This window comes from Penaeus japonicus, unplaced genomic scaffold, assembly GCF_977035675.1.
Source record: "Penaeus japonicus unplaced genomic scaffold, GWHDUDI00000001_assembly GWHDUDI00000007, whole genome shotgun sequence".
Lineage (NCBI taxonomy): Eukaryota > Metazoa > Arthropoda > Malacostraca > Decapoda > Penaeidae > Penaeus > Penaeus japonicus.
The window spans coordinates 7,782,440-7,794,939 of record NW_028234409.1 but is presented as its reverse complement, the minus strand read 5'-3'; the positions used below and the strand labels follow the sequence as shown (position 1 = coordinate 7,794,939).

The 12,500-nt window shown below is 37.1% G+C and overlaps 1 protein-coding gene across 2 annotated transcripts in view; it reads right to left on the bottom strand.

The window, feature by feature from the left end:
* Positions 1 to 370: 370 nt before the first annotated feature.
* The window catches only part of Iswi (nucleosome-remodeling ATPase imitation SWI), a 27,150-nt gene continuing 15,020 nt past the window's right edge, over positions 371 to 12,500 (bottom strand). For both annotated transcript variants that reach the window (XM_043015200.2, XM_043015201.2), the window contains 15 exons: positions 11,824 to 11,930; positions 11,385 to 11,565; positions 11,094 to 11,272; positions 10,727 to 10,892; positions 10,363 to 10,577; positions 10,061 to 10,175; positions 9,751 to 9,889; positions 9,217 to 9,365; positions 8,800 to 8,909; positions 8,138 to 8,261; positions 3,171 to 3,284; positions 2,660 to 2,875; positions 2,236 to 2,397; positions 1,870 to 2,030; positions 371 to 1,699 (listed from right to left, as the gene is read on the bottom strand). In XM_043015200.2, coding sequence (XP_042871134.1) covers positions 1,465 to 1,699; positions 1,870 to 2,030; positions 2,236 to 2,397; positions 2,660 to 2,875; positions 3,171 to 3,284; positions 8,138 to 8,261; positions 8,800 to 8,909; positions 9,217 to 9,365; positions 9,751 to 9,889; positions 10,061 to 10,175; positions 10,363 to 10,577; positions 10,727 to 10,892; positions 11,094 to 11,272; positions 11,385 to 11,565; positions 11,824 to 11,930 — 2,373 coding nt within the window. In that variant the 3' untranslated portion in view covers positions 371 to 1,464. The remainder of the gene's footprint in view (positions 1,700 to 1,869; positions 2,031 to 2,235; positions 2,398 to 2,659; positions 2,876 to 3,170; positions 3,285 to 8,137; positions 8,262 to 8,799; positions 8,910 to 9,216; positions 9,366 to 9,750; positions 9,890 to 10,060; positions 10,176 to 10,362; positions 10,578 to 10,726; positions 10,893 to 11,093; positions 11,273 to 11,384; positions 11,566 to 11,823; positions 11,931 to 12,500) is intronic.

Sequence of the window (12,500 nt, the reverse complement as noted above, 5' to 3'; positions counted from 1 at the left end):
AACAATCACCGATATATATATTATAATACGAAGTGTTTCTCAAAATATTAAGTGTTTACATATCTTTAAGAATCCAACCTGATAACCACATATTTTTATCATGCTACTGGAAACACTTCTTTCAAGTTGTGCTCAAAATAAGTTATGTCTAAGACCTTTTAAGTCACCTATGATAAGCTACCACCACTGCTTAAAAAAGAGAAAGACATAGACTATGGATACTTATTATGCAAATATTTAATTACGGCATCAGGTGTATAACATCAGCGGGTCTTAGGTTATTTATTATTGGTTCACTATTTAGTTATTATCAAGCAAGTGTTATACTACCATCTCACAATCCAACAAAGGGTAAAATAAAAAAACAAAATCTCATTCTTCTTTTATTACAAAATGACGAAAATACTAAATGTTAAATGAATAAAATTGTGGACATGTACACCGACCTCATCCATCTCTATGATATATGTCATTGTGCGTAGTATATTTTTACCTGCCTTAAAAAAAAAAAAAAAAAATGTTTTGCCCCTAAACTGCCAACACGGAGACTTGAAATTTTAAGAGCATTTAAAAGCACATGTTTTTTTTTTTTAAGTGTAACCTTTGTCTAATGTGTACCAGTGTTTGGAATGTAATGCTCTCCTTATCCCAAGAGGAACAACCAGTTTGAGTACCGAAGCACCTCACAATTCATGGTTGCCGCTGAGTTATAGGATTGCCATTTTGTTACCAACATAATATCAACTGAATTTGAGGTCCCAGTCTTTGGATCTGCTATAAACCTTTTCCTGAGATCACAGATGAAGGCAGAAACAAATAATACAATAAAAATTTGTGATCCATCTCAGCAGGTAATGACGACATTCGATTACACTTGCTACTTCCCTTTTCTGAATCGTGAATGGCCGGCCCTCAGTTTCCATCTACTTAAAATCAGATACTACATTACTACATGATAACATCAAAAACTAATTAATATATTAGTTACCGGTCACTAAAGTCTGAATGACAAAATTTCTTTGAAGATAAGATATACAGCCATACCCAAGTATTTGGATAACATTACTTTTCTGAGAAAGATACATTCACAAATGTAGGAAAATACATATTCCTTTCTTCTGTAATGCTTGAGGAATGATGCACCTATACGCCTATCACTGTAAGTCTGCTGAATTCAAACTTCATTATTTTTGTTTACAACTGTAAACAAAAAGGTCCTCCATTCCTGCCTAAGGTAATCCACTCACAACAAATATATTCCAGTACGAGAGAGTATCTATGTCATTTTTATTTTTAGTCTTTTCTTTTCAATTTTAGTATAAAAAAAAATTCTTAAATCTCTACGAGCATAAACATTTACCCTCGAAACCCCCTCCCCGCCCTCCAAAAAATTACATTAAATAAATATAAAAAAAAGCACTTCCCTCGACCCCTCTCCCTCTTCCCCCTTGCCCCTTGCCCCCCTCACTCCGCCACCTTCTTCTTTCTCCTCCCTCTGCCGTCCTGCGTGCCGATGCCCCTCTTCCCAGACTTCACGTAGAGCCCCTTCGGTCTGCCCTTCTTCCTCTCTGCTCGCTCCTTCTCCTCCAGCTCTTGGTTCTCGCGCTCGATCAGGGTGATGAGCGTGTTGCACCGACGTTGCAGCTCGAGCGCCGTTCGGCTCTTGATGAACCAGTCGAAGCGGAACTGTGGGGCTGACCTGTTGGGAGGAGGTTGGTGGTTAAAGCAGGCATAACATCTTGGCTGGACTGAATGTCTTAGGTATTTTAGTTGATCAATCATGAAGCAAACATATACGCGCACATAAGCACACGCACACTCTTTCACTCACACACTAAATTCAAAATATACATTCTTCAATTCTCTTACCTAACAGCTGCTCTTAACTCCTCATAAACATTTTCTTTATCAAACCCAAGCTTGTGAAGCATACAAACAAGGAATCGGTCTTCCTCCTCTGTATAATTTTTGCCCTTGTTTGTTCCGTAAGAAATTCGCAGCTGATGGAATGGTGCTCTGTATCGTGCCATCTGTAAGAAAGACCAAAGTGTTTGCCTTAATTTTCTGTTTTGAAGAAGACTTGCTACTTCAATCACACAATACTTACTCCTGGATTCAAAAATACAACAACAATAAAAATAAAAAAGACCATAAAAAATAACTACACATACATCTATCTAAACAGATACATATTCAGTTCACATTACCACAGTACATTTACACAAGCATCCGAACCTTAGCATCCAAAGCCTTCTTGATAGACGCTCTCCTCTGAATCTTGGCTTCTCCTCTCTCGATCTGCGCCAGGATGCGGTCACAGTCCTGGAGCTCAGAGCAGCGCTCCCAGAACACAGCGGAGTATTCCATTACTTCCTCTGGGGTCTTTCCCTCCACTTCCTGTTAGGAGTACGGAAAAGAGATAGGAGAATAAAGGCATGTCCAGCTCTTAGAACAAGAACTGTGTGAAAATAAGATATTGTATAATAATGTAAGAGATGGAAATTATCATTCTAGTTATGAGGAATATGAGGTGGACCTCAAGGTATAAAGGAAGGAAAGGTAATACAATATTTATCCATATTTATAACTGGTTACAATCTATCTTTTTTTTCTTTTTTATATAAAATAAAATTAAAAACTAATAACCATCAGTGCTTACCTTGGCAATATTTTCGATATCGTCACGGCCAAACTTCTCATTAGCCTTAATGAACTGGTTGAAGTCTCGCTTGCTCCAGTTGAGGAAACCCTGGGTCAGGAGCTGGTCCCTCTCCTCCATCTCCTCTTCGGTCACTGGCTCCGCTTCGTCGATCTTCTTCTGTTCCTCCTTCTGAATGCGGGCTGCATCTGCCATAAATTCGGGATTCTTGGGCACCTATAGCGAAGGAGACAACAACAAAAACCGAAGTTATTAGATGCTTTATTAATATTAATGGCTTTGTCACTCTACGAAGCACGGCTTTGAAACACAGACAGGAAATAAACAGACAAAAAAAAAAAAATTAAAAAAAATAAAATAAATAAAAAAAAAAATAAAAAAAAAAATAAAAAATTCAACAACTGGCAAGAACTGAAAGCCTTTACCACACAAAGGATATAAACACCAAATTATGACCCAAACATCAACAACAATCCCCCCAACCAAAACAGATATAGCCCAGCATACTAACCTTGTAGCTGACAGTCTTGCGGTAATAATAGATCTCCTTATCCAGGAGCTCGAAGAGCCTGGGGGGGAAGAACTGGAAATCTTGGACTACCGGCTGCTTAGGGGGTCTTGGTGCCTGTGGAAAAAGAGGTTTTTATATTTTCTTAACATTTCCTTCAAGCGATGGAGAAACAGAAGGATGACAGCCACCATTCTCAATTCTCTCTATCATAAGGGGCCAGAGGTGAGCTGATCGTCGACTTTGACAATCACATTAATCACTAACTATGAATTAAGCTAATTTATAATTTACATATAACTTAATAGATAAGAGATCTGGACCCAGGTCAACTCAATCTTACTTACTCCTCTTAATATTCTTTTTATGCTGGGTAACAGAGCAATATAGGCACAAACTGAATGGTGAACGATCTTCACTATTATCATGAGTATTTTAATTACAACAAAATCTGATAGAGAAATACTTCCTGTATACCTTAGAACTTTCTAAAATAGGTTATTATTGTTACAGAGGAACAACCTACATACATCTGTTCTAGATTACTTTTCTCACCTACACAACTGAGCAACCAAAAAAGGAAACACAAAAAAACAAGAAAAAAAAAAAAACAAGAGGAAGATGGTTTATAAGTTATGTTTGTTTCTCAACCATTCCTCTCAACACTGAAATAAAAGTGATGTACAACATTAGAGAAAATGTAATTAATCAAAAGGCAAACAACACTGGTTAGGTCTTATAAGTATGCAGACCACAGCCGCCACTAAAATATTACTTAATCATCTCGTATCTTTTTAATCAGACATGAAACCAGCTGTAAACATACCACTCTCAGAAAACAAACGTCTCACTTCTCGGTGCACCAAATCTAAGGTCTAAGAGGTTTTAGTCAAACTTTACACAAATATAAATCATAGGCTATCCCAGCATTGTGACAAAAAGGGCATTAAAAGAGGGGGACCAAATAACAAGAGCATGTCAGGTTAGTTATGTAGAAAAAAAAATATATATAGATATATATAAATAAAAAAACAAATAAAAATAAACAAACCCAGCACAAAGTCTACAAGCTATGGATCTGCTAAACGTCTTTTTAGCCAAACAATTGGGAAAATAAGATTGTTTAAGGGGTCTTTTGCCCCTCCTTGAGTGACAGTCAGGGCACAGGGAAGGATTATCCCTAAGAAATAATCTCAATGTAATATCAACTCTTCTTCTAACACTCCTGCACAGGTGCTATTTGACAATCAAAGCAAATACTGATACGGTATACAAACAATATGATCAACTGTAAGTAAATATTGTGATATGCTGTTTAGCTCTTACGTTTGTATTACATAAAACTATCTATTCAAACTATATTTACCAACACTAATACTTGAAGAAAATTCCTACATACCTTTCACAAACAAGTTACAACAATAATGTGTCTCATTGTATATAAAAAAACATTCCCTATTCTTCTAAATGCAAACTCCTTATAATCCTTTAATTTTAATTTTCCATAATAAAATTTATCTTCTCTTCAAATCCATTTCAAATCAAGATGAGGAAGAAAAAAAATATAAACCTTTTGTTACGTAAAAATTGGAAAAAATAAATACAAGAAGTACCTAACTGATACCCACATTCCTTAATATCTAAATCCTCCCTAAAGTAACTCCCATAACATGTGCAAAATAATCCTAAAGTGAGAAAAAAAACTAATGTCAAAACAGTATCTGTTACATGTACTCAATCTGTAAGCATCTGTAAGAAGAGTGCTTCTTCTAATACGCACTCCAGAAACACGGCAAATAAACACACCTGACATAATATACTACACTTTTTAACCTGCATTATATAAAAAAAAACAATAAAAATAAATAAAAATAAACAAATAAAGAGAGATAACATACCTACACAAACAAAAAGAAAATGTATAACCATCCTATAACCATGACTGCATTGAGAGACGGAGAAAAAAAAACAAAAATGAAAACCTGCCGACAAATCAGTGAAATCCATAACATCATCGGCCTTCCCTGTGGTCCCTAATCAGTGGACACCCAAGCCCGAAACATGCTCTAGAAGCGGGAAACAAGGTAAGCAAACACGGTAGCTAGGAACACAAGAGCTCGTATGGCCTACTTACACCTCTCCAGTTGGGCTGAAGAGGAAATTTACAGAATTGTTACAATACAAGGAAAAAACACAAAATGTAGAAGACTGGTGTGCTGGAAGAGTATATATGTTTATATATAATTTTTCTTAGCAGTAAGACATCCAGATCATAACCTAAATTGAACATCTGTTTTTACTTTGTTTGCCTCTTTTTTTCTTTTTTTTTCACTCTTGATTTGGAGAGACTAAACAGGGGTAAGCATGTGCTAAGCCAATATATTTGTGATATGGTCATTCTTTTCCTATCTGTATAAAATATCTATTCAAGATAAACTAAAAGAATGACAGTAGAATGATAATGACTTAAATATTACCTATAATACCAATATCATCATCCTGACAAAAACAGCAATAACAATCATAAAGACAATGGTAATGACAGTGAAAATGACAATGATAATGAAAATGACAATGAAAATGACAATGAAAATGATAATGAAAATAACAATGAAAATGACTCTGACAAAGACTGACAATGACAACAACATCCATAACGAAATACACAAGAGACAAGTACCACAACAATGACAATGAAAGTCTTGACAAAAGAGCACATAAAGCAGGAATTCTAATGATCTTAATATCTATGGGAACTACGCTAACAGCAATCATAATTTTTTCATACTATCTTTTTTCCCTGAACACTGTGACTGAAAAAAAGGTTAATAAACTGTCTATATTGTATTTATCTATGAATTAACTCTATGAACACATAAATATCTTGCAAAACAAAGAAACAAATGAACAACAACTCATAGGGCCATAAGATCATATATTCTTCATAACATTTTTTATCTGAAAATAAAAATAAAGAAATCCAAAGTGTTACATACTTCAAAAATTGTAGATATCTCACAGAAGTAAATATGTAATGCATATAACTAAATCAACCCATTAATCTCAGGTATATGCAATAACCACTTTTTTTTTTTACCCTCAAATGGATGGTTTTATTTATATTTAGTCACCATGGAGTTAACTAGTGGCCTTACCTGACACCTCACCTGTTTACTTTTTTTTTTTTATGGTTTATCTCTATTTTCACTATTCACATTATCGTCGTCATCATCATCATCATTATTAATATCACTGTAATGTTAATAACAATAGTAACAGTAATGATTTTTGTTTTCCAAAAACTTCAAAGTGGAATAACCAGGTGAAATGAGGAAGACCTACTGACTCAATCCTTGCTGAACATGTACTCAACCAGCATCAATGGGTTAAATGGTATTGGTTCAAAGCAACTATGTTCCTTCTCCCTTAACTTTTCATCTAAAAGAAAGCGTATAACAATGGTTGCATATTTTTCTTAATTGATGTTGATCTACCATAAGGATAATCTACTATATTCTATAACTGGGTGGTAAGTAATATCTGCAAGTATCTTTGCAAAATGAGTGTTTACAAAATACCTCACCCCATACAATACTGTGTGCTCGGTATCGACATCTACTAACTGGATACATGTAATAAATTCATACAGATAAAATAACACTTTGGTATTCCTAAACTTACACAAAAGTTTGATGTTAAATACATTTAAAAATACCAAAAAATATATATCTTGTTAACACACAGCAACCCTTAAGAGTTGTCATATTTTTACTATAGAGAAGACTGAAGTACATATAAATCAACAAACAAAAGTATAGTCACCTTTAAAAAAAATAAAGTTTGAAATACAGAAGAGACAACAATAAGAAATAAAGCAAAATAAGGCATCGACGTACCAAAAATCAGTATATGTTGACTTCTATGTCAGGTGGACATACTAATTGAATTCCAGACAGGTCTTCAAACCCATTTCAAACCTTTTGTACTCCTTGGTCCATCTCCTCTTCCTCTTCCTCTTCCTCTTCCTCCTCAATCACCCCTTACTCCAGCCTCCAGTCTATTTGCCCTTCCATCCCCAGCTCCTCCTATTCCTCCACCAACCTCCTTCCTCTTACTACTCCTCTATCTCCTTCCTCCCTCTACTACACCTCCCTCCTCCTCCTTCTCCTACACCTCCTTATTCCTTGATCCTACTCCTACTCCTACTCCTTCACCTCCTCCTTCCTCCTTCCTCCTTCCTCCCTCCTTCCTTCCCTTCTCTTTCCACCCTCCTCCTTCCACCCTCCTCCTTCCACCCTCCTCCACCTACTCCTTCACCTTCACCTTCCACCTTCCACCTACCACCTTCCACCTTCCACCCTCCTTCACCTCCACCTTCCATTCTCCTCCATCTTCCACCCTCCTCCACCTCCACCTTCCACCCTCCTCCACTTCCACCTCCACCTCCACCTCCACCTCCACCTTCCAACCTCCTTCACCTCCACCTTCCACCCTCCTCCACTTCCACCTTCACCTTCCAACCTCCTTCACTTCCACCTTCCACCCTCCTCCACCTTCCACCCTCCTCCACCTCCACCTTCCAACCTCCTTCATTTCCACCTTCCACCTTCCTCCACCTCCATCTTCCACCTTCCACCCTCCTTCACCCCCACCTTCCACCCTCCTCCTCCTCCACCTCCACCTCCACCTTCCACCTTCCACCCTCCTTCACCCCCACCTTCCACCCTCCTTCACCTCCACCTTCCACTCTCCTCCACCTCCACCTTCCACTCTCCTCCACCTCCACCTTCCACCTTCCACCTTCCATTTTCCAACTTCCTCCACCTTCCACCTTCCATCTTCCACCTTCTATCTTCCTCCACCTCCACCTCCATCCCTCCTACCTTCACAAACCTCAATCATTTTCCACCTTTTTCACTGCTCTTTAATATAAAACAAAAAATAAATAAATAAAACTGCTCTAGACATACCTTAGGGGCCTTAGGCTCTGATACGCGCAGCGCTTCCCTGAAATAGGCGTCCACTGCATAGTTGGCCTTCCGCTCTCTCTTGGGGGGTTCGATCCACATCCCAACGATGGCCTTCTGCTTGTTCCTGAAAGAGAGAACACGTTGAGTTTCTTTTCTCTTTCTCTCTTGTTAAATGTATGCTTGATGCATAAAAGCATTTTTATTTATAGGCTTTTGAATGTGCATTTGTATGCTTCATCATGCATATATATCTTTATCCGTATAAGAAACTCAGTCTACTGTACAGTATTTATATATGCTGTATGTATTTGCATTTGTATATATATTTGTGTGTAGGGATAGGTGTAAGTGTAAGTGTAAGTGTAAGTGTAAGTGTAAGTGTATGTGTATGTGTATGTGTATGTGTATGTGTATGTGTATGTGTATGTGTATGTGTATGTGTATGTGTATGTGTATGTGTATGTGTATGTGTATGTGTATGTGTATGTGTATGTGTATGTGTATGTGTAAGTGTAAGTGTAAGTGTAAGTGTAAGTGTAAGTGTAAGAGTAAGAGTAAGAGTAAGAGTAAGAATAAGAGTAAGAGTAAGTGTAAGTGTAAGTGTACTTGCATGTGTATGTGTAACAAACATACACAAGACAACCAAGAGTCACTCTCATTACCTGTAGTCTTCACCCTCAAACTGATAGACAGAGTTGGTGGGAACGTCCAAAGTGAACTGTCGGAGCGATGACTCTCCCATAGACTCCAGCTTCTTGTTAAGCTCCTCCGTCTAATTTGTTTCGAAGAGAGACAGAGAAGTTAGAATTAGTAAACCCATCCATCCAGCAATGTTCCACAAAGCTAAGACGTAGTTGCTGGATCGGCACTTGGTCTCATTACCGTAAATCATGAGGATTCGTGTCTCACCATCATATCCTAATCCAACATATAACTTCAATAAATGCTCTTTATTCTGGGATGAAATTATGAAACCCCTCGATAATAATGTCTGCATCACTGCTCAGACCTGATTTTACCCAAAGGACGTGCAAAAATTCTCAAAAAAAAAAACAATCCAACTACACGGCCAATCTCACCTTCTCTTCTCCCCTGCCGAGGATGACATCAATGTCCTCGTCGGTGAACTCATCGTCCTTCCCCTTGAACACTTCGTTGGCACCGTGACGAATCATGGCCAACATTTCATCCTTGGCAAGAGCATTGGATTTGTTGTCCATCAAGCGACCTGTGAGGGCAGAGATATCAATGACACTAATGCCGACACATAGACATCCACATATAAACATGTGCATGCATACAAACATAGGCACACACAAAAAAACACTGTCTCTCCTTTTACTCTTCCTTTCTCCTCTATCTACCACTCCTTTACTGTGAATTGATCCAATTTATCACACAGTCCCTTTTCTCTCCTTTTCTCCTATATCTACCTCTCATTTACTGTGAATTTCATCCAATTCATCACAATCCAATTCATTTTCTTTATAAAAAAAAAAAAAAAAGGTGTACATATTTACATATATAAACAGCATGACCATTCATCACAATCCTTCAGTCTTGCAACCTACATCTTGACCTTTGCCCTCTCCAGAGCTCTCCAACCTTCTTACCTTGCTGGATGACCATCTTGTCAAGACGGAGCTTCACTTCGGCGCGTTCCACCAGCTTCTCTTCCATGGAGTTCTCCTGGATGAACCTGAACACCTTCACCTGCTTTTTCTGGCCAATACGATGGGCTCTGTCCATGGCCTGCGAGGGAAGGAGAGTTATAAAGGAATTGATAAATAGGTAATAATAAAGTAATAATAATGAACATTTTTAAAATAAAACCAATCAAATAATAATCATCGCATGAATTCATAAAAATTAATTAGTAAGAGGGTCTTTACAAAACATGAAAATAAACAAATCTATACAAACCTGCAAGTCCATCTGCGGATTCCAATCAGAATCGTACAAGATGACAATATCAGCTGTGGCCAAGTTGATACCGAGACCACCAGCGCGAGTTGACAGCATGAAGACGAACTTCTTTCTGTTAGCAAAATTTTGAATTGCAGAGTAAATTGCATCATAAGATTGAACAATGGTCTAGTTCCCACTTCTGATTTGCTCATTTTCCAAAGCTGCTTCTTCCAATAGTAAATTTCTTACTGACCAAAGCCATTTCTAATTACTTTAAATATGTAAATACAGAGAAAAAATGCACTGCTTCAACTTACGAATCGGGCTCATTGAACTCGTCAATCTGCCGCTGCCTGTCTTCGTGGGAGGTCTGACCATCAATGCGGCAGTACATGTATTTGCGCCACACACAGTAGTCCTCCAGAATGTCCAGCATACGCGTCATTTGCGAGAAGAGGAGCACACGAGAACCCATCTCCAGGAGCTTGGGCAACAACTTGTCCAGAACGATCATCTTACCTGAATTCTCCACCTGTTTTGGATGGGAGAAGGAAACATTTAAATCTTTCAGTGCATAAACAAATGCTACATCAAGTATAAGGTCATAATATTTAACATGAATCTCTTGTCTTGTTCACACAAAAGAAATCACAAAATATACAGGATAGCCTTTTAGCTTACCAGATGATAATCAGTGGTGTAAGGTGGGCCAGGTTCAGCACCATCAAAGAGATACACGTGGTTGCAACATTTACGCAACTGCATGAGAATATTCTGCAGTCGCATCTTCTCTGTGCGTCCAGCACCATTCACAATATCAATATCTTTCATCAGGATCTTGGTGTACCTGTAATCAAATTAATATATATTTGTATATATTCTTTTACTCCTCTGTTTTGGACTAAGTAGCTATCTGTCAGTCAGCAGCCTCCATTTACACTGCGAGTACTGGTGCAACTGCGTTAATCAAAAAAGTATTCAATTCACAAGAAATACAACCAAAATAATTTGGCCAACCACAAAACATTATTCGCTGACTAATACCCACCATTCACGCTGCATCTTGGAGAGCTGTATATACACCTTTGTCTCCTTCTTGGGCAGCAACCTCTTCTCCACGTCAGACTTCAACCTACGCAGCAAGAAGGGGCGCAGGACAGCGTGAAGACGTTCAACCAGGGAAGTATCGCCGAGACAGCTGTTTGTGTTGAACCAGGCATCAAAGTCCTGAGGAAAACATAACGGATTAAACAGTTTGTCAGAAAATATGAGAAATTCACATCAATTCATTCAAAATGTATTCTTCCTGATAAAAAAAAAAATCCTCAAAATTCCTTGCCTCTGAAGAGCTGAAGACCTCTGGCAGCAAGAAGTTGAGCAGAGCCCAGAGTTCGTGAAGGTTATTCTGCAGCGGTGTGCCAGTCAAGAGGAGACGGTTGGTGGTACGGAACTCACGCACAATTTCAGAGAGCTTGCTCTTTTCGTTCTTGATACGGTGAGCCTCGTCAATCACCATGTATCTGAAAAGCAAGGTTGTCAGTCATGTTTCTTGGTGTCACAGACTACATTGATGTACTTATAAAACATTATAGAACATCATAAAGAAACTGACCTATCTCACTTTATGCATACCACAATTCATTACATCATCATGGAACTATAAACATCTTCCTCTAAATAAATTAAATATACAGTGTATTTATCATTTTATGAAAAAATTAAATATTACAATATGAAATTCTACCCTAATTCCCCTTCCTGATAATAAACTAACTTACCTCCAGTTGAACTTCTTGAAGACAGACTTCTCACGGATACACATTTCGTATGAGGTGATGCAGACGTCCCACTCTCCTGGCATCATAACCTCACGGATGAATGTTGCCTGTGGCACAAAAACATTTTGGTATATTTTTTAGTTATTTATATTTTAGTCAAGTACAAAGAATGGTCCATTGTCAATGAGCAAAGTGGACCTAAAAAATAAATTACAAACTTAATACCAATATTAAATGTCAAGCCTTATGAAATATCTATATAAAAAAAAACAATATACATTCAAAACTGATATTTAGTATACTATATTATGAAATACTAACCAATACATTAGCATCAAAACAATACAAAGAATAAATATATATGATACACATATTTATATATATGTATATAAATGTATATGTATAAATATATCACATATATATATATATATATATATGTGATATATTTATACATATACATTTATATACATATATATAAATGTATATGTATAGATATATAGATATGTAGATATGTAGATATGTAGATATGTAGATATGTAGATATGTAGATATGTAGATATGTAGATATGTAGATATGTAGATATGTAGATATGTAGATATGATATGTATATATATATATATTTATATATATATATATATATATACATATATACATACATACATATATACATACATAC